The sequence below is a fragment of the Diabrotica virgifera genome, chromosome 8, assembly GCF_917563875.1.
Source record: "Diabrotica virgifera virgifera chromosome 8, PGI_DIABVI_V3a".
Taxonomy (NCBI): Eukaryota; Metazoa; Arthropoda; class Insecta; order Coleoptera; family Chrysomelidae; genus Diabrotica; species Diabrotica virgifera.
Genome location: NC_065450.1, coordinates 115,878,959 through 115,899,042, shown reverse-complemented (window position 1 = coordinate 115,899,042; position 20,084 = coordinate 115,878,959). Strand labels below are relative to the sequence as shown.

Genomic DNA, 20,084 nt, shown 5'->3' with positions numbered 1-20,084 from the left:
CTCATTTATTTTTTCCTCACTTTTTTATATACATATACAGGGCCGCGTATAGGTCAATTGACGCCCTAGGCAATTCTCTAGTAGCCGAACTTCAAACATGTAGCATTTCACGAAAAAAATTACATAAATTTTTATTTAAATAAGAATACACTAAAAATGGAGTATATGTAAATGGAATAATATGTATATTTTTTTCGACTAGTACTCAAATCTAAGTATTCAAGCTTAAATAATGGGAAAACGGTGCATTTTATAAAATATACCTGCTAAGCACTTCTTGTCAAAGTACTTCGGAGTACCTATCAAATGAGCTCCAGTAGAAGTTAATAGCATCACAATTAAGCAAGTTATGATGAAGATTAGAGAATCCTTTAGAACTTTTTAGGAAAAAGTGAAAAATAAACCATACGCCATTTCCACAAAAACTAAAATATATATACATAGTAATCCTTAGAAGAATTTCTTTATATTAGCATAAGTAATGATTTCAACAATATTGACCAGTTTAGAATGCATATTTTTGAAAAAAAATATAATTAAAAAAATCAGAATTTTTAAAATTATCGTAATTTTTCTTTTCTTTTGATAATAACTTTAAAAATACTCAATATACGTAAAAATTGATATATGTATAACCAAATTTTAGTGATTTCTGTATCAAATATTTTACCTTTTTACTATTTCTGTAGGGTAAAAAATAACCGAGATAGAAACGTTTAAAGCTTAAATTTTGCTGCGAGAACCATGTAACCGGGGCCATTTACCCTTTTATTTTTTTAAAAATAAGGTGTTTAAAAGATTAAATTGAACATGGTTTCATAGCCATTAAAATTAACTTTCAAATGGTTTTTAGACAAACCTGATATCGTAAAAATTAACGGAGTTATTAAAAAAACAATAACTTTTTTGGAAAAAAATTTTAAAGATAAATTTTTAAAAATATTTTGTGCATAAATTTTAATGCTATCAACTTGTTCGGGGGCTGATTTGATAGATATTTTTTAGTACTTTGACAAATGTTTAATAAGGTTATGTTATAAAATGCATCATTTTCCCGTTATTTAAGCTTGAAGATTTGGGTACTCACCGAAAAAAAAATTTACATTCAATTACCTATAACTCACTTTTAGTTAACAATAAAAGGTTTTTCTAGTAAGGACTTTATTTAATTTTTTATGAGCTTCAATTTTGGTAATAACTTTTTTGTAAAATCTTGTAGTTTTTGAGTTATTTATGAAAAATCGGTTAAAAACATGTATTTTTCTCACGAAAAATTAAAATCTTTGATCTTTAATAACTCAAAAAGTTTTGAATTATTTTAATAACTTTATGTAACGAATTTTGCTAGAATTTGTCCCTATATCGAATTCTGGGGATATTTTTAATAAAATAATTTTCACCCCCCGAGCAGGGGTGGCATCCACCCCCAGAGTAAAAGCGCAAGTTGACACCATATCAGCTTTGTTCCTTGAAATATCCTCTAACCGCTCACCAATTTTCATGCAAATATATAAAGGTTCAACGGAATCGGAGGTAATAGCTCATATCCACCTTCAGTGACTGAACTAACTCTTCTTTAAATATTAAGATATATCAATTGGTGATTTTATTATGATATCCAAATGACCCTTTAAGTGAATGCATTCATATATGAATGATGTATATTGGTCGTCTTTATTTTGTATCAGATTTTCAGCTTCTTTAATAATTTCTTCATTGCTTAAATTTGGCAAATCTGTAACACGAAAACGTTGATAAATAAGTCGATAAGATTCCAGACGTCTATTCAGGTCTCTTATCCGAGTGTCGATTATAATATAGAATGTGTGGATTTTCATTTCATCACTAGCTGAAAAGTTTAGTTCATCATCGGCCCCCTCGTCAAATTGAATTTTTCTTTTTCTCTTTCTTATTTCTTTATATGTTTTATTTGGGCACAATTTTTTGGCTTCCTTGCGGTAAAGTAATTTGATAGAGCTTCATACTCTTTAATGGCAGAACGCAGATCCATAATTTTTATATACAAATATTTTTTGTACAGTGTTTTTGCCGCCCTCTCATAATGTGCCGCCCTAGGCAACTGCCTATATTGCCTAATGGATAAAGCGGTCCTGTACATATACCTTATTTTTGTAGATTGAAGAGCTTGATTTCTTTTTCTGGTTCCTTGGACTTTTCGATTTCTTCCTCTTGGTCAATGTTTTGGGTTCCCCCTTTATCAGGGGGAGAGTTTTCACTCATTATTGTAAACCACCACCATATAGACCGGGAGATATTATACAGAAGTTCAGCCACGATTTTCTAAGTCCTGCTTTTACAATAGTGGAAGAGTAGACGAGGTACTTACAATTTGTGGAAATATCCACAAATTTTCTGTGACATTTTCCTGTAAAAATTAGATTTTCCCAAAAAATTAAAATAGGGTTTTGCGATGAATTTCTGAGTCCTGCCATATCCGTAGAATGACAGGATACTATGGATTTTATGAAGAAAATTTTTTGGGCAGGAGGGTTGCAAACGGACTAACGGAGTATATATGTATATAAACATGTAAGGAAAATAATGAAATTTTCATGATTTTCTGGGTCCTGCCAACTAAATAAATTAAACATATTTATTTCAAAATGATCAAAAAAAATGTTGGCATGACGTCTCCTACAGTTTAAGTATACTTGTCCCTTGGAAAATTATGCGCAAAATTTTTACCTTGATTCTGTGATTTCCTGAGTCCTGCCTTTAAAAAGTTATAATACTCAAATGCAATCAATACCTTTTCGGTACTCGGCAGGAAGGTTAAACGGTTCTTGTAAGACGGCAGGAGTCCTAGATTTGTAAGAAAATTCGTGAAAAATTCCACGATGTTCTGAGTCATGCCATTTTTGCATATGTTTCAAAAATCTTAATTTAAGTCTATTTACAAAAAGGCAGGATGGTTTTATAGTTATTTCGTATACAGGGTGGGGCATTAGTGTGACAAAGTCCAATCACTCGTTTGTCGTAAGAGATACGAAAAAAGTTATTTAGGTAAAACTTGGGGCAAAGAGAGGAACATAATTTAAAAATATTATCTAATATACAGTGCTACCCGTATAGACAGGGTGACACAAACTTATGTTTTTTAATGGAACACCCTGTACATAATTTTAAGATTCCTAAGATAATTTTAACACAATTCACATAAGTAATCCAAAAATGTTTCATAGGGGAGCTAGAGCTCTGTGAAGATTCCGCCTTGTAATTTGATTTTTTTTATCTCCAGAACGCTTCCATTTCGATAGACAAAAACTGGTTCGCCTTTTTATCTTCCAGAGATAAATCGATTCTATCAATTGCAAATCTCTAGTACCGGTCATAGGACTCCGTTTTGGGTAGGGCAACGGTTATTTTATCGCATAACTTTTTTGTTTTTAACTGTTAAGCATTTTTGACACTATATTATTAAATTATGAGGTATTCTAGTACTAAACAATACTCTTGCTTTAAGTCGGTAGGATGCACCGTTTTTTAGAAAAACCAATTTAAAAATTTTTCGTATTTTGAATTTAAGCAAAATTTGAAAAAAATAAAAAAAAACGGTGTATTTACCGACTTAAAGCAAGAGTTACTTTTAGTACTAGAATACCTCATAATTTAATACTCTACTGTCAAAAATGATTAAAAATTAAAGCAAGTTATGAGATTTCGTTGATCTACCCAAAACGGACGCCTATGACCGATACTAGAAATTCAAAATTGATAAAATATTCATCTCTGGAAGAGAAATAAACGTACCAGGTTTCGTTTTTCTGAATAGTTTTTTTTACTATTTTATTTTTAAATTCAAGAACCGAAAAATTTTTCAAATTGATTTTTCTAGAACACGGCTTATCCTACCGACTTAAAGCAAAAGTACCTTTTGTACAAGAATACCCCATAGTTTAATAATCCAGTGTCAAAAATGCTTAAAAGTTAAACATAGAAAAGTTATACAACCCTAAACGGACGCCTATGACCGGTACTAAAAATTGACAAATGATGGAATCTATCTCTGGAAGATAAATAGGTGTACCAGTTTTTGTTTTTCTAAATAGAAGTGTTCTGGAGCTATTTAAAAAAAACTAATTAGAATTACAAATTACAATCCCTACTATATTTACAATTAATTGTAAAATTATGGATTTTTTTCCTATTACTTTTATTACGTTTACTTAGATACAAATATGATCTAATCGCTTAAAATAAATATGTTACAGTTTGGTATTAGATTTGAAAGGTGTATAAAAATCTGAGACATTACTCAGGAAAATAATATTTAATACCGTACGATTCTTTTAACGATATAAAAATTAATTTTTATGTATTAAATATCTTTGCGGTTATCCTGAGACGTTGTAAACGGTTTTAGATTAGTGTTTTTTAAGCATACTTGACATGGTATGACTCAGAAAATTGTGGTGATATGAATATGTTTGTATACCAACCTGCAATAATTTTACTGACTTAAAATTATATTTTTATATACGAAATAACTACACAACCATTCTGCCTCTTTATAAATAGCTTTATATTAACATTCTTGAGATATGTCCAAAATGGCATGACTCAGAAAATCGTGTAACTTTCCACGAATTTTCTTACACATTTTTTAACTATGTATAGTAAAAAAGGTGTAACTAAACATCCTGCCATTTTGAATAATGTCTACTTAAATTATTTATTTTATAATAAAATTTATTTTATGACTCAGAAAATCACGGAACCAGGGTGAAAATTTTCCACAGATTTTTCCAAGTGACAAGTGCAGTTAAACATTAGTAGACGTCATGCCAACATTTTTTTCGATCATTTTCAAATAATTATGTTTAATTTATTAAGTTGGCAGGACTCAGAAAATTATGAAAATTGCATTATTTTCATTACATGTTCGTATATCCATATACTCCCTTAGTCCTTTTGCAACCCTCCTGCCTAAAAAAGTTTCTTCATAAAATTGATAGTATTCTGTCATTCTATGGATATGGCAGGACTCAGAAATTCATCGCATCTCCCCATTTTTTTCCTCATGGAAAATCTAATTTTCACAGGAAAATCTCACAGGAAACCTGTGGTTTTTTCCATAAATTGTAAGTACGTTTTCTAACCTTCCAGTATTGCAAAGGGCATGACTTAGAAAATCGTGGTTGAAGTTCTGTTAATATCTCCCGGTTTAATAAACACAAAACAAAAACAATAAACATTTCACAACACTGGGTTTTTTATTAATTTAGCCCGATATGAAATTAGTTTATTATTAATTGTCACAAAAAACTTGTTTTAATCACTTTTTAAGCACCTGCAATTATACGTGTACTCGGTGTGAATGATTGGAGCAAGTTGTATCTCTCTCCAAGTGTAATATGTTCCATTTAATAAAACAAAGTCGAGAAAACGTAGCACCTAATCAGGGCCGTGCCAAGGCTTTCAAGCGCCCCGGGGCAAGTAATTTTAGGCGCCCCTTTCCTCCTCCCTTTGTAAGTAGTTTTTTGCAACTTAGTAAATAGGTATACGGTATTCGATCCGTGCCTGACCATGGTGAGGGTACCTTGAAACGATGACAGCGTGAGTAGTGGCGAAATATGACAACTATCTTTGTAATGTCCTGAGGTCATTATAGCCTATCTTCTTTGCTTCCAGAACATGCATTATTGTTCATGTCATACTTTGTCGAATGCTTTATTATAGTCAATAAAACACGCATATATATTTTGATTGACCTCCAGGCAGGCGCGTAGATAGGTTTTTTTCTAGGGGGGGTACTTAGTATCTTATTTTAAGTGCCGAGAGCAATTTTTTGCGCCAGGTACCACGCTCAAACAGCTAGGTAAATTTGAACTTTTATTAAAGTTTATTTACACAAGTTTACACAATTGCTTAATTTCTCCTACATCTTTTAGTATTTTATTGCTTCTATTAGAATGCTTCTTAGGGGGGGTACTGTCCCCCAGTACCCCCCCCTTATCTACGCTGGTGCCTCCAGGCATCTTTATCTGACAGTTTATAACCTTTCGCTTCTAATAATATTAGAGTTTTCCTTTTTGGTAATAATATAACACTTCCCAAATGTATGCAGGGTTGGCTTTCCTCTGTCCCTAATTACAATCCTCTTCCCCCTTTCCCCTTCCCAAGGTCTTCTTTGGTCTTCCTCTACCGCTCGTCTCATGAGCCCGCAGATTATCCATTCTTTGTGTTGGATGAATAACGTCTCTCAACCTTGAACATGACAAAATCACCTTCTGATATAATTTTGCCATCACTTGGTACCACTCTTAAACTTCCCCTAATATACCTACTCATTCTTAATTTGATCCTTTTTTGTCACTCTATTCAATCTTCTAAACATTCTTCCGCCGCATGCATTCATTTTTCCTCTTTGCCTCCCAATTTAATAGCATGAATTTATATTTTTAGTAGAAAATGGTGGTAGTCAGGACGATACACGTTCAGATGATGACGATGAGGATGATTCCAACGATACAACTTGTACTAACATTCACAATTCGTATAGGCCAAGAAAAGCATCTATGTCAACAATTAGTAATAAACAAAACCATTATGGAAGCTTTTATTTGAGAATGGGTGCTGTAGGTAAATCATAGAGTATTGCTAAAACGCCGTTTTTCTGTATATTTAATATTTTTAGCATTCGGTATAGGAAGTATGATCTATTCAGGATTGGAATTCGGCCAGTATTTTGAACTTGAAAGAGACACGAAGTGTCACAATGTTTTATTGGCGCTTACTCCAGCTACAAGAATGGCTTTTATATTCATCCAAATGTATTTTATATTTCTCAACAATGAGGTAGGTACTCATAATTTTAATATGTTTATTATTTTTCATTCAACTTTCTTCTTCTTCCAGTGCCGTCTCCACTAATGAAGGTTGGCTATAACCATTGCAAATTCGTCTCTACGTTCTGTTTTTCTTAAAAGCGTCTGCGTGTTTGTTTAACCCTGTCCAGTCGTGAATGTTTTTCAGACAGAATATTTCTGTACCATCCGTGAATAAGTGGATAAGTCAAATTTTCGTAAAAACAAGATATCTCAATCTTGAAATAGTTCTCTTTCAGACGAAGTAGTTTTCAATCCTAATAGTAAATTATTAATATTGAAAATATTAAAAATATTACTAAAAGATTTTTAAATTGAAAACTTATTGGTACACTTTCCTGGTGACACCTCCAAGACTTCTACAATTTGCAAGTCAAATGGATGCTGCAGTGAAGACGAGAGGAAAGGAATTCTACACTATGCAATTCACATCCCCCGTCTGCAGCTGGTAAAGTTCCAACGGAAAAATGCACCTAGTTACTCTACGGAGTAATTCGACTATAAAACAAAAATGTATACCATTTTTATTCAGTTGCAATGCGAAGGCAAAACAATCTTACTTTTCAATTAGAATACGGAGTGCAGTCCAGTCCCTTGAATCGCGATTTTTGGCTCTTATTGGAGCCTCATCGGAGAGAACGTAGGCACTGTTCTCCATATTTTAACTGATTCGCATCGAGAGGTTTTCCCACCCATTGCAACCGAAGTGATTATAGTAGGTGGCTAGCGCCATCTGGCATTGAAAGACGAAGTAGTTTTCAATCCTAATACTAAATTATTAATATTGAAAATATTAAAAATATTACTAAAAGATTTTTAAATTGAAAACTTATTGGTACACTTTCCTGGTGACACCTCCAAGACTTCTACAATTTGCAAGTCAAATGGATGCTGCAGTGAAGACGAGAGGAAAGGAATTCTACACTATGCAATTCACATCCCCGTCTGCAGCTGGTAAAGTTCCAACTGCATTGAATTCAAGGGACTGGTCTGCACTCCGTATTCTAATTGAAAAGTAAGATTGTTTTGCCTTCGCGTTGCAACTGAATAAAGATGGTATACATTTTTATTTTATAGTCGTATTACTCAGTAGAGTAACTAGGTGCATTTTTCCGTTGGAATTTTACCAGCTGCAGACGGGGGATGTGAATTGCATAGTGGAGAATTCCTTTCCTCTCGTCTTCACTGCAGCATCCATTTGACTTGCAAATTGTAGAAGTCTTGGAGGTGTCACCAGGAAAGTGTACCAATAAGTTTTCAATTTAAAAATCTTTTAGTAACATTTTTAATATTTTCAATATTAATAATTTACTATTAGGATTGAAAACTACTTCGTCTTTCAATGCCAGATGGCACTAGCCACCTACTATCATCACTTCGGTTGCAATGGGTGGGAAAACCTCTCGATGCGAATCAGTTAAAATATGGAGAACAGTGCCTACGTTCTTTCCGATGAGGCTCCAATAAGAGCCGAAAATCGCGATTCAAGGGACTGGACTGCACTCCGTATTCTAAATAAAAAGTAAGATTGTTTTGCCTTCGCATTGCAACTGAATAAAAATGGTATACATTTTTATTTTATAGTCGTATTACTCCGTAGAGTAACTAGGTGCATTTTTCCGTTGGAACTTTACCAGCTGCAGACGGGGGATGTGAATTGCATAGTGTAGAATTCCTTTCCTCTCGTCTTCACTGCAGCATCCATTTGACTTGCAAATTGTAGAAGTCTTGGAGGTGTCACCAGGAAAGTGTACCAATACGTTTTCAATTTAAAAATCTTTAAGTAATATTTTTAATATTTTCAATATTAGTAATTTACTATTAGGATTGAAAACTACTTTGTCTTTCAATGCCAGATGGCGCTAGCCACCTACTATCATCACTTCGGTTGCAATGGGTGGGAAAACCTCTCGATGCGAATCAGTTAAAATATGGAGAACAGTGCCTACGTTCTTTCCGATGAGGCTCCAATAAGAGCCGAAAATCGCGATTCAAGGGACTGGACTGCACTCCGTATTCTAATTGAAAAGTAAGATTGTTTTGCCTTCGCATTGCAACTGAATAAAAATGGTATACATTTTTATTTTTTAGTTCTCTTTCAATTACGTCAGGTGAATAAATGAGCAGTTCAAATATGCAATAGCTTACTTGGTAGAAGCCCGTGAATATTTGGATTTGACGATTTATTAGGTATCGGAACCGGTATATCGACTTATCTAATATTGAAGTTTTAAATATTTGTTTGAAATAATGTATCTTAACTTGACCATCCGGGTACATAATATTCAGTCCGTGAATATCTAGGTATGTAGAAATACCCACTTGGGCACGTTGCGTTTTGCTTTATTTTTCTCGGTATATTCAATTACCTGTTTATCAACATAACAAAATAGTAGGGGGTTTTACATTTGAATCGGGAGTAACTAGATATTCAAGTCAAGACTAGTCCGTCAGGACAGGAAAAGATTCCTACAAGACAAAGGAAAAGATCAAGACCATGTTTCAGTGGAAAACGAGCAAAATAGTACAGAAAAAAAAAAGAAGAAACAGGGAAGGACACGAAAGCAAAGACAAGAAAGTGCTGGTAAAAGTTACACTACTGAAAAAAGAAAGGTCGTAAAACCTAGAAATATGAGGCCATTAAAAGCATGTCGTATGAAATGTAATGAAAGGTTTTCAGATGAAGACCGGGGTAATAGCCCAATAAATGACCGTTTTGGAGTGTAATTTCCAGAGGCAACTCCGAATTGCATGAAAATTTGGATTTAGGTTCTACTTACACTCCACTTCAAAGTTGAATTTGTGCCGTTGGTTGCTTTTACTTGGGGGGTGACATTTACCCCTTCTCGGGGGGTGAAACACGCGTGTTTAAAATAAGGTCGGAAATGGATAAACTGACTTATTTTAAGCACCTTTTGTTCTATAAAGTTTTTTACGTAAGTCAATACTTTTCGAGTTATTCGCGATTTAAAATGTTGATTTTTTGACAAAAAAACTACGTTTTCAGACCGGTTTTCCCAAATAACTCAAAAAGTAAATATTTTATCGAAAAAAAGATTTTTAGCAAAAGTGTAGCCTATAAAAAAAACGAAAAAAATGCTGTACCAGTAAAGTCTACAAATTGAGTAGAAGCAAAGTTGTAGCTCATGAAAAATACATTCTTATTCGTCTAATTCCAAATCGAAAAATTCAACGCGAAATCACCGAAGAAAAAAGCGTTTTTCGGGAAAACCTTATTAACATTTTTAAAGTATCGAAAAAGGCTTATTATTTGTTTTTTACAAAAGTTTACAGCATCAAAAATAAACGAGTTACACTGAAAAAAAAAGTTGGCCCCTTTTTTTTTGGTAAAAAAAATCGTGAAAACCTGCCTCTACTTAGCACCCTAAATGAAATTAATCGTTTGACTTCACCATTTATTTTAACTGTATGTGTATTGTTTATATGATCTGTAAGTTTGATTGGTTTGAAGGGCTTATTTTTGAAAACATTTGGTTTTTTAGTAAAATAAAATTTTCTAAAAATTTTTGAAAAATTTTATTTTTTCAAAATAACTTAAAAAGTATTAGTGATAAGAAAAATCTTAAAGAGTAAAAAAATGTAGGTTTTGCTATTATAAATATGCTAGTTTTATTTTGTTTCTCCGTAAGACAAAAATTGGTTAAGATATGGCTGTTCAAAATTTGCTTACACTCGTGATTAGTGACCCATTCAAGCTTTCTCAATTATAACCCTTTCAAAAATAAACACTTTAAACCGGTGAGACTGACAGATCATATAAAAAATAGATAGGTAAGTATGTTTGTAAAGCGGTAGCGATTAATTTCATTTGGGGATCTAAACACGGCGAGATTTTCATGATGTTTTACAAAAAAAAAGAGGGCCAACTTTATTTTGAGCGTAACTCGCTTATTTTTAATGCTAAAACTTTTGTTTAAAAATTAAAACAAAGCTTTTTATAAACACTTTAAAAAAGTTTAAATGGGTTTTTCCCGAAAAGTGCTTAATTTTTCGGTGATTTCACCTTGAAATATTCGATTTGGAATTAGACGAATAAGAACGTATTTTCATGAGCTACAACTTTGTTTTTATTTGATTGATAGACTTTACTGATACACCATTTTTTGGGGTTTTTTATAAGCTACACTTTTGCTAAGGATATTATTTTCGATAAAGTATTTAATTTTTGAGTTATTTGCGAAAAACCGTCTGAAAACGTAGTTTTTTTTGTCGAAAAATCAACATTTTCAAGGGCAAATAACTCGAAAAGTATGGACTTAAGTAAACAACTCTATAGAACAAAAGTTGCTTAGAATCAGTCAATTTATCCATTTCCGGTCTTATCTTGAACGTATGTTTTTTCACCCCCGAGAAGGGGTGACTGTCACCCCCCAAGTAAAAGCAACCAACGGCACAATTTGAACTTTGAAGTGGAGAGTAAGTAGAACCTAAATCCAAATTTTCATGCAATTCGGAGTTGCCCCTGAAAATTACACGGTATCGCCGAATTTCCCGTTCATTTACTGGGCTATAAATGTTTTTAAAATTATTGGAACTTGGGAAATCGGGATAGAAGAAGAAAACAGAAAAGCTAGGACCAAGAAAAAAATATAGAGAATGTTCATATAAATATAGCGTCATTATTGCTGGCATACAGAAGCCAATTTGTAAAACTTGCCTCATTGCAACCCTTGGCGAAACTAAAGGATTTATTGAGATAGTGGGTGAAAAGAAAAAAATGCATTTTCTGGAATTATTTCTCCTGATAGACGTGGAATTGCGCCATCAGGTAATAAACGCTCTGCGGAAGAAACTCAAAATGCCAAAGATCACATTTTGTCATTTCCTAAATACGAGAGCCACTATTGCAGAAATAGGACATCTAAAAAGTACTTGTCTAGTGACTTATCTATTGCTAAAATGTATGACATGTACAAAAAAACAGTAGACAAACCCGTTTCATTAACGTTGTACAAGAACTGCTTCTACAGTTGGTAACAAGCACATTGCCTCAAATCACAGATAAGCTTCTGCCAATTCTTAAGGAGAAAAAGAAAGGCCTACTTGATCTTTTGCCGCTCATCGATGAAGTTTTTCATAACTTTTACCGAAATTTGCCCACTACAGATGGGCAAGACTTGGACCCTGATTTGGAAGAGTTTGATGCAGATAATCAGTAGTTTTTTAGTTTCCTTTTCCAATTAACGTTGATGTTACTTTTTATAAAGAAATAAAGTTTAAAAAAATGTTGAATTTTTTGTCCTGGAAATTTACACTAAGTACAATAAAGTCGGTAACTCAATAAGACCACAGAAATTTTGCGTGAATAAGTGGGTAAGTTAGATTTTTTTTTAAGTACGTGACATGCTCAAAGTTCATAATTATGTACGTTATTCGTTACATGATTACCCACCAATTTCTAGGGCCATACTGAAAAGTTTGTATTTTTGATTTATCGACTTATTCACAGATGGTACAGATTTATCGTCTACCAGGACCCCTTTTTCCTTTGATTTTGCCGTTCATAATCAGCTGCAACAAGTACTTATTATTTGTGCCCCAAATATGCTGTCTTCTGCCTTTTAATGGTGGACAAAAGTTCTCTGTCTCTTCCCATTCTGCGCAATACCATTTCGTTCGTAATATGATCGGTCTATGGTATTTTCAAAATTCTCCTAAAAAGCCGCATCTCAAAATCTTCCAGCTTTCGCACTAAGTCAACATTAACTGCCCAGGCTTCGAAACCATAAAGAAGAATAGAGTAGATATAACATTTTACCATCCGATATCAGATTGGCAGATTGACTCTGTGGTTACTCAGAAATTTTCTTATCTTCAAAAAGGCTGCTCTTGATTGCTCTATTCTTGATCGAATTTCTGATTTCGGATTTAGATCTTTCGTAATTCAGACTCATAAGATTTCATTTTCTCCACTTGCTCAATATCTTCATCGCGTTTTTGGCTCCTGTTTTATTGGAAGAACAATAAACTCAACTCAGCAGCTGTTATAATTACGTATACTTAATTTAATATTTTACCTAATTATTACGTTAGTTGAATGTATCTTAACTACAGAGAGAGTCTGTAATTTGGAATAAATTCAATATCTCAATTACTAATTGTTTTTTTTGAAAATTCTCAGACCCGTCGATTAGTATTTCAAATTGTCCTCTTTGACATACAATAATAATGTATACAGGGTTCCAATTTAGAGATATGACGTTATCGTTGATTTTCTTAAACGGCAACACTGTCATTTTGATAGCTATTTTAATAGGGTGTCAGTGGCGGCTCGTGACCTCAGTATGCGGGTAGGCTACACATATACTTCGGGTAGGCGACAAAAAATATCCTACAGTTTGTAATACATTTTGAGCCGTCTTACAATACTAAATGTAATCTATGAGCGCAACAATGTGTAAAAATTGCTTTTGGAGCATCTACTTTAATTTTTGATTGTAATCCGTTTAAAGAGCCAGCCATTACACTTGCACCATCGTAAAATTGAGCAATTAATTTATTTTTGTAATCATATGGCTCAAGCACGTTTGAAATTAAACTATATAGAGCGTCTGCAGATCTATTATCGCTAACATCAAAAAACCCTAAAAACCTTTCTGTTACCTGACCAACTTTGTTAACAAAACGGATTGTTAAAGTACACTGTGATTTTTCGGTTATATCAGTAGTATCGTCAGCTAGTATAGAAAAAAATTGACTTTCATTAATTTCTGTTGAAATTTCATTTTTTACGTAATCGGCAAGACAATCTATTAAATCATTTTGTATTGTTTTTGACAAACCCGTGAATACCCCTTCTATTTTTTAACATGATCCTGGATTTCCTGATCGCGTTTAACTACTAAATTAAAAATGTCTTTAAAATTACCCATGTTTGAAGAATTATGGCTCTCATGACGACCGCGAAATGTAAGTTCTTGTTTTGCTAAAAGAATTGTAACATCAATTTCTTCAACTTCTTCAATCTTTTTCAACTTCTTTATTATATATCTTATTAGATAGAGAAATATGTCCAGCGAAAGCACTGTCAGTAGTTTGTTTATTTTTTTCTAACCGTTTTAAATCTAAGCAATTGTTTAAATGTTCTTTCGAAGAGTCATATTTTTTTACACTAGCTGATAAATTTTTCAAATCTGAATATCCCTGACTCACCCAAACATTTTGCTTCAAATTTGAGAGCAACAGACAAGGCCAACAGAAAAGTGAATTTTTAAAATAACTTCCGCTTAGCCATTGATGATTTTCATACCATATTGTTTTAAACAATCTCGAAAATGGTTGATTGTCTTTTGTCTTATCTGTGGATAAAATTGTTAAATTTTGTAAAGGCCGGCCCATTGAAATAATTACTAATCTTTCTTGATTTTGGCGCCTTGAAAAAGGCGTCTCGATCAAACTGCATATTACATCGTTTAAAATATTCATATTCGATGACTAAAGTTTTTCCACCAATAAAACTAACACACCTACGTTTCAACAACGTCAAATATTACTTATTTTATTTATGTATCAAATAATAATTTACTATTCGAATAAATTGATAAGTTAACAATTAACCTCGCTTTAAATTTTTAAATATCTATATAATCTAATAACACATTATTCAGTTTTCATAAACAAATTTAAATTGTCCTACCTAGTTTTATTCAATAATTAACCTACTAATAACAGCCAAAATCAAAAAACAATTATTTTAAAACAGTTTCACAAGACACAAGAGAAGCAACTGATAAAATTTTGTAGGTCCGGCTATAAGACTCTGTGCCTATCCGCCCGTTCAAAATCGTAGAATACGGTCGCTACGAGCAGACCTGCAGCAGGCCTGCTCGCGTAAACAGAGAGAGATCGCACGTCAATTCGGTGTTGGCGTCGTTCTATTTCAGGCTACGTTCCCGAGTGCCTGACCAAGGAGAATATAGAATCTATACAGTACTACTGATACTACAAGGAGCGTACAATAATTATAACTACGGAGAAAATTTTTTGGATATTTTTAAAAATAATTTGGATAATTTTTGCTATTTTATTGTAGATATTGTGTCAAAATTTATAAATTACAATTTTGAAATAAGTAATTTATATTAATAATTTATATTATTGTACTACATTTGAAGAGGGTAGGCCTACCTTGCCTACCCCGACGGGCCGTCCCTGTAGGGTGTGTAAAGTTATACATAACTGCTAAATATAAATTTTTTATTTTATACCATTTACAAGATAATAAAAAATAACAAAGTTGTGTCTGTAATTTGGAATAAATTCAATAATTCAAATACAGTGAAACTTGGATAATTCGAATCTCAGGGGACCGTTAAAAAAATTCGAATTATCCAAAAATTCGAATTAAAAAATAAATCTACAAAAACAAGGATTACCTACAAAAACATCTGCAAATGAAAAATATCAGTAGTTGATCAGCAAAAAAACAGTAGTTGATCATTTTTATCGCTTGAAGATGTTTTTGTTCCTCTTCTTCTTCTTCTTCTTAACTCAGGCGAGACTCGTTAGTCTCTGGCACTTGGTCATAAGACCTTTGCACCAAACCCTGTTCTTCTCCTTAAACTTTAGTAAGTCCTGTGACCTCAACGAAGGCCAACAGTTTTCTTATTGCTAGTTTTAGGATCTCTTCTGGTTCAAACCTCATTTGACCAGTGAAGTACTGCCTTACATCACCTAGCACACTGCAATGGCATAGTATGTGTATGGCAGTTTCTTCTTCCATTTCGCACTTTCTGCGCCATGGTTGATTCACCTTACCTAGTTTGTATAGGTGATTTCTTAAACGGCAATGTCCAGTCACCATTTCAGTGACCGTTTTGATCTCTCGTTTATTGAGGTTCATCAAACTGTTCGAGAGTTCTTTTATCAATACTCTTGATTATTTTTTTAGTCTGGATTTGCCCTTGAGTGGTTCTCCATTTATTTTGATGAATCTTGTTTTTGTTCCTATTCTTGCCAGAGTTTTGTCAACCTAAAAAAATGGGCTAACAAAATTCGGCCAAAAATACCAATTAAAATATTTGCAAGCTATAAAAAAGACCGACTTTATTTTTTTTCCAAAGAGATCCGAAATTTTTAGGCTTTTTAGAATTTAGCTTCTCAGTAATGACAAAAGATTCTAAGATATTCAGAAAAGATAACAGAAAAGTTCGAATTATCCAAAATATAATTCGAATTATTCACAACTTTTTACCATTACGTATATAGGAAATGCTAGGGACCAGAATAAAAATTCGAATTAAAGAAGATTTCGAATTATGGAAGTTCGAATTAAGCAGGTTCCACTGTATTAATTGTTTTTTTGAAAAATGCTCAGACCCGTCGATTAGTATTTCAAATTGTCATTTTTGACATACAATAACAATGTATACAGGGTGTCCCAATTTAGAGATATGACGTCATCATTGATTTTCTTAAATGGCAACACTCTCATTTTGATAGCTATTTTGATGGGGTGTGTAAAGTTATACATAACTGCAAAATTTCAAATTTTTATTTCCTACCATTTACAAGATAATAAAAAATAACAAAGTTATGAAAAACAAGTAATCAAATAATAATTGAATTATTTAATTATTTCTATTAAGCAAATGCTCATATGTTGCCCTCAATTATTGTCAAATAGTCAATGGGCAACATTATGAGTATTTGCTTAATTGAAATAATTAAATTCAATTATTACTCGATTACTTGTTTTTCATAACTTTGTTATTTTTTATTATCTTGTAAATGGTAGGGAATAAAAATTTGAAATTTTGCAGTTAAGTATAACTTTACACAACCTATTAAAATAGCTAACAAAATGACAGTGTTGCCATTTAAGAAAATCAACGATGACGTCATATCTCTAAATTGGGACTCCCTGTATACATTATTATTGTATGTCAAAAATGACAATTTGAAATACTACTAGACGGGTCTGAGAATTTTTCAAAAATTCAATTAGTAGGGGAAAGTCGGATAAAATGGTCCCCCTGGGTTAAATGGTCCCCTAACATATTTCTCATAATTTTCATAAAACCATCGTTTATCTTTCTTTATTATATTCAGTACTACTAGCGCCACCTATGTACGAAGCTGTGAAGATGTGCGAAGCATATTAGGCTAGTTTTAATATAACCTATAAAAACACACGTGATATTGTTAATTTCGTGGTCGCAAAAATTGTGTTTTTAGGCGTTTTAATTAAAGTAAGTAGAATTTTTTTAATGGAGTTTAAAAAGGTATCCTTTTTGTTTATATCAGATGTGTTACAATTTCTCTAATTATCAGAAGTCACTCATGTAAATTAGTTTTTATATTTGATCAGATTTTGAGGTAAAATGGTCCCTCCATGTTGAGGCAAAATGACTCCGGGGACCATTTTACCCTTGCTTAGCCTACCAAATAAAGTTTTGAGCTATACAGAAATATTTTTTATAACAATCAAATGTTACATTACATATTCATGTTCAAATGCTACATAATTATCTTTACAGAAATAATGGGTAGAACTTGCTTTTTATGCCTTTTAAAAGCGCTGCTAGGATTTATAATCTGCCTTTAAGTACTTTAAAAAGAAGGGCCAAAAATCAAAATGTATTGGTAAGTGAACCAAAAGTAGACTAGTTTATTTATAAAGGAGATGTCAGAAAATTATCGTTACTTTCTTTTAGGCAATAGGTATCGAAAATACTTGGTCGATTCACTACAACATTGCCCGAAAAACTGGAGACTTCCTTAAAGGTTCTCTAAAAACAAAAAGTCAGCTGGAACGGCTTGGTTTAGAGATTTTCTAAAGAGATACCCAGAGATTTCTTTTAGAACTCCTTAGGCTACCTCATCTGCCAGGGCGAGAGGCTTTAATAAAGAGGCAGTCGCTAAGTTTTTTTCTCTTTTAGATGAAATACAAAATAAAAATAACTTTAACCCTATGAAGATATATAATATGGATGAGTGTGGCATCCAAACGGTTCCTAACAAGTTACCCAAAATTTTAGCACATAAAGGACGGAAACAGGTTGGTTTCCTAACAAGCGCTGAAAGAGGACAAAATGTCACCGTTGTTCTCTGTGTAAATGCTGCAGGTCAATTCATCCCTCCAGCAATAATAATCCCACGCAAACGAAGCAATGACTTATTATTTCTAGGTGCCCCACTTGGAACACTTTCTCTTTACAACGAATCTAGATACATAACATCTGACACCTTTATTCTGTTCTTAAAGCATTTTCAACAGTATACACAGTGCTGAGTTGAAAATAGGGTTCTATTATTGCTTGATGGGTATTCAAGCCACAAATCTGTCGAAGCTATAGAATACTGCAGAGAAAATGGCATTATAATGCTGTCGTTTCCTCCACATTGCCCGCACGAGATGCAGCCATTGGATGTAGCAGTATTTTCACCTCTAATGACGTATTTTAATGAGGAAATTATTTTATGACTTAAAGCAAACCCTGGAAAGGTCATAACTCTGTATAACATAGATAGCTTGCTTGGAAAATCGTACCGACGAGCTGCCACACTTAACAACGGACTCAGTTGATTCGAGAAAACAGGCATTTACCCTTGTAATCCGAACATATTCCCAGATTGGAAATTTAAACCATCGTATACGACTGATCGACCTCTAGTGGAAAATGAAACCGTTGATCCCATCGACGAACAAAGAACTCCTTCTCCACAAAGGGATACTTCTTCTCCTCTTGTAAGGGTTTATCTATAAAGAAAAGAAAAATTCGTAATATATCTTCATCAGATGATTCAGAGGAGTGGGAAACTAGTGGAAAATCTTCAGATGATATCAGCCTTTTTGGAAACAGTCCGGAGGAATTATCGGACAATGAAACTTTTGTCACTGCAGCTTCAATTCCGGAAGTTGTTGCTTCAAATCATAAAATTGATGTTACAAGCTCCGTAGTTGGTAATTCAATCCCAATTTCCGAAGTTAGCACTTCAAAACAAAATGAAATTCCATTACTGCTGGACGATACTTTTGTAACTCCATATGATATATCGCCACTACCTCAGGCACCTCCTCAGACAAGGAGTTCAAGGCCTTCGCAAGGATCGACTGTTTTCACCTCCACACCAAATTATTTTTTGATGAAAACAAAACAAAAACACCCAAGTCAACTTCACAATCAGCTAAAAAAGCTGTAAGCAAAAAGGTGTTTGAAAAAAACAAAGTAAATAAGAGATTTGATGATGATGAAGATGACGTTGCCTGTATATTTTGCTCGGAATTATTCAGTAAATCGCAGGCGAAGGAGGTTTGGATCAAGTGCAGTTTGTGCAATAAATGGTGTCATTTATTGTGTGCGGGTGTAACTGGAAAGCAGAAATTGTATATTTGCGATTTTTGTAAATAAAAATGTAGAAATTACGTTTCCTTTACAAAAGAATTATAGGGGCCATTTTACTTCATGGATGGGTTTATTTTACCCTAACCATGGTGTAAAATGGTCCCTTTAGGGCTCTTTAAAAATAATGTTATTTTACTTTTAACTCCATACTTAAATTAAAATTTTTCAAAGAAATATGTTCTGTTATTACGCAACTTCTTGTCTAATTAAACTGTGCTTAAATATTTCGTTTTTTGTTATGTGTAGCCTAAAAAGAAGTTAGAGGGACCATTTTGCCTCACTTTCCCCTATTTGAATTATTGAATTTATTCCAAATTACAGACATAACTTATTGTTTATTATTTTGTAAATGGTAGAGAATAAAAATTTGATATTTTGCAGATATGTATAACTTTACGCACCCTATCAAAATAGCTATCAAAATGACAGTGTTGCCATTTAAGAAAATCAACGATGCCGTCATATCTCTAAATTGGGACACCCGGTATACATTATTAATTATTATTGTATGTCAAAAAGGACAATTTGAAATACTTATCGACGAGTCTGAGAATTTTTCAAAAAAAAACATTAATATTGGAGATATTGAATTTATTCCAAATTACAGACTCTTTCTGTATATAAACATACTTCATTTTTTTAGCAAATAAAAGTATACAAGCAGAAACTAGCAGCTAGATTTGGGCTCATGCATATGATTGGTACTAACCTATCTGTTTGGCTGAATGTTTTGGTTCAAGAAACTAAACATGAAATACTTACTTTTTACAATCCAGAAAACAACACATTAAAAATTTCTCATCGCATTCCGCACAAGAGCAACGTATTAGGTTCGTATAATTATTAATTTACGATACAAGAATCTATC

At 32.9% G+C, this 20,084-nt stretch overlaps 1 protein-coding gene across 1 annotated transcript in view; it reads left to right on the top strand.

Annotated features, from left to right (window-relative positions):
• Window positions 1–20,084, top strand: part of LOC126890482 (proton channel OtopLc-like) — a 122,491-nt gene that overhangs the window by 91,943 nt on the left and 10,464 nt on the right. The window contains exons 4-6 of the mRNA XM_050659464.1: window positions 6,427–6,603; window positions 6,659–6,819; window positions 19,860–20,046. Coding sequence (XP_050515421.1) covers window positions 6,427–6,603; window positions 6,659–6,819; window positions 19,860–20,046 — 525 coding nt within the window. The remainder of the gene's footprint in view (window positions 1–6,426; window positions 6,604–6,658; window positions 6,820–19,859; window positions 20,047–20,084) is intronic.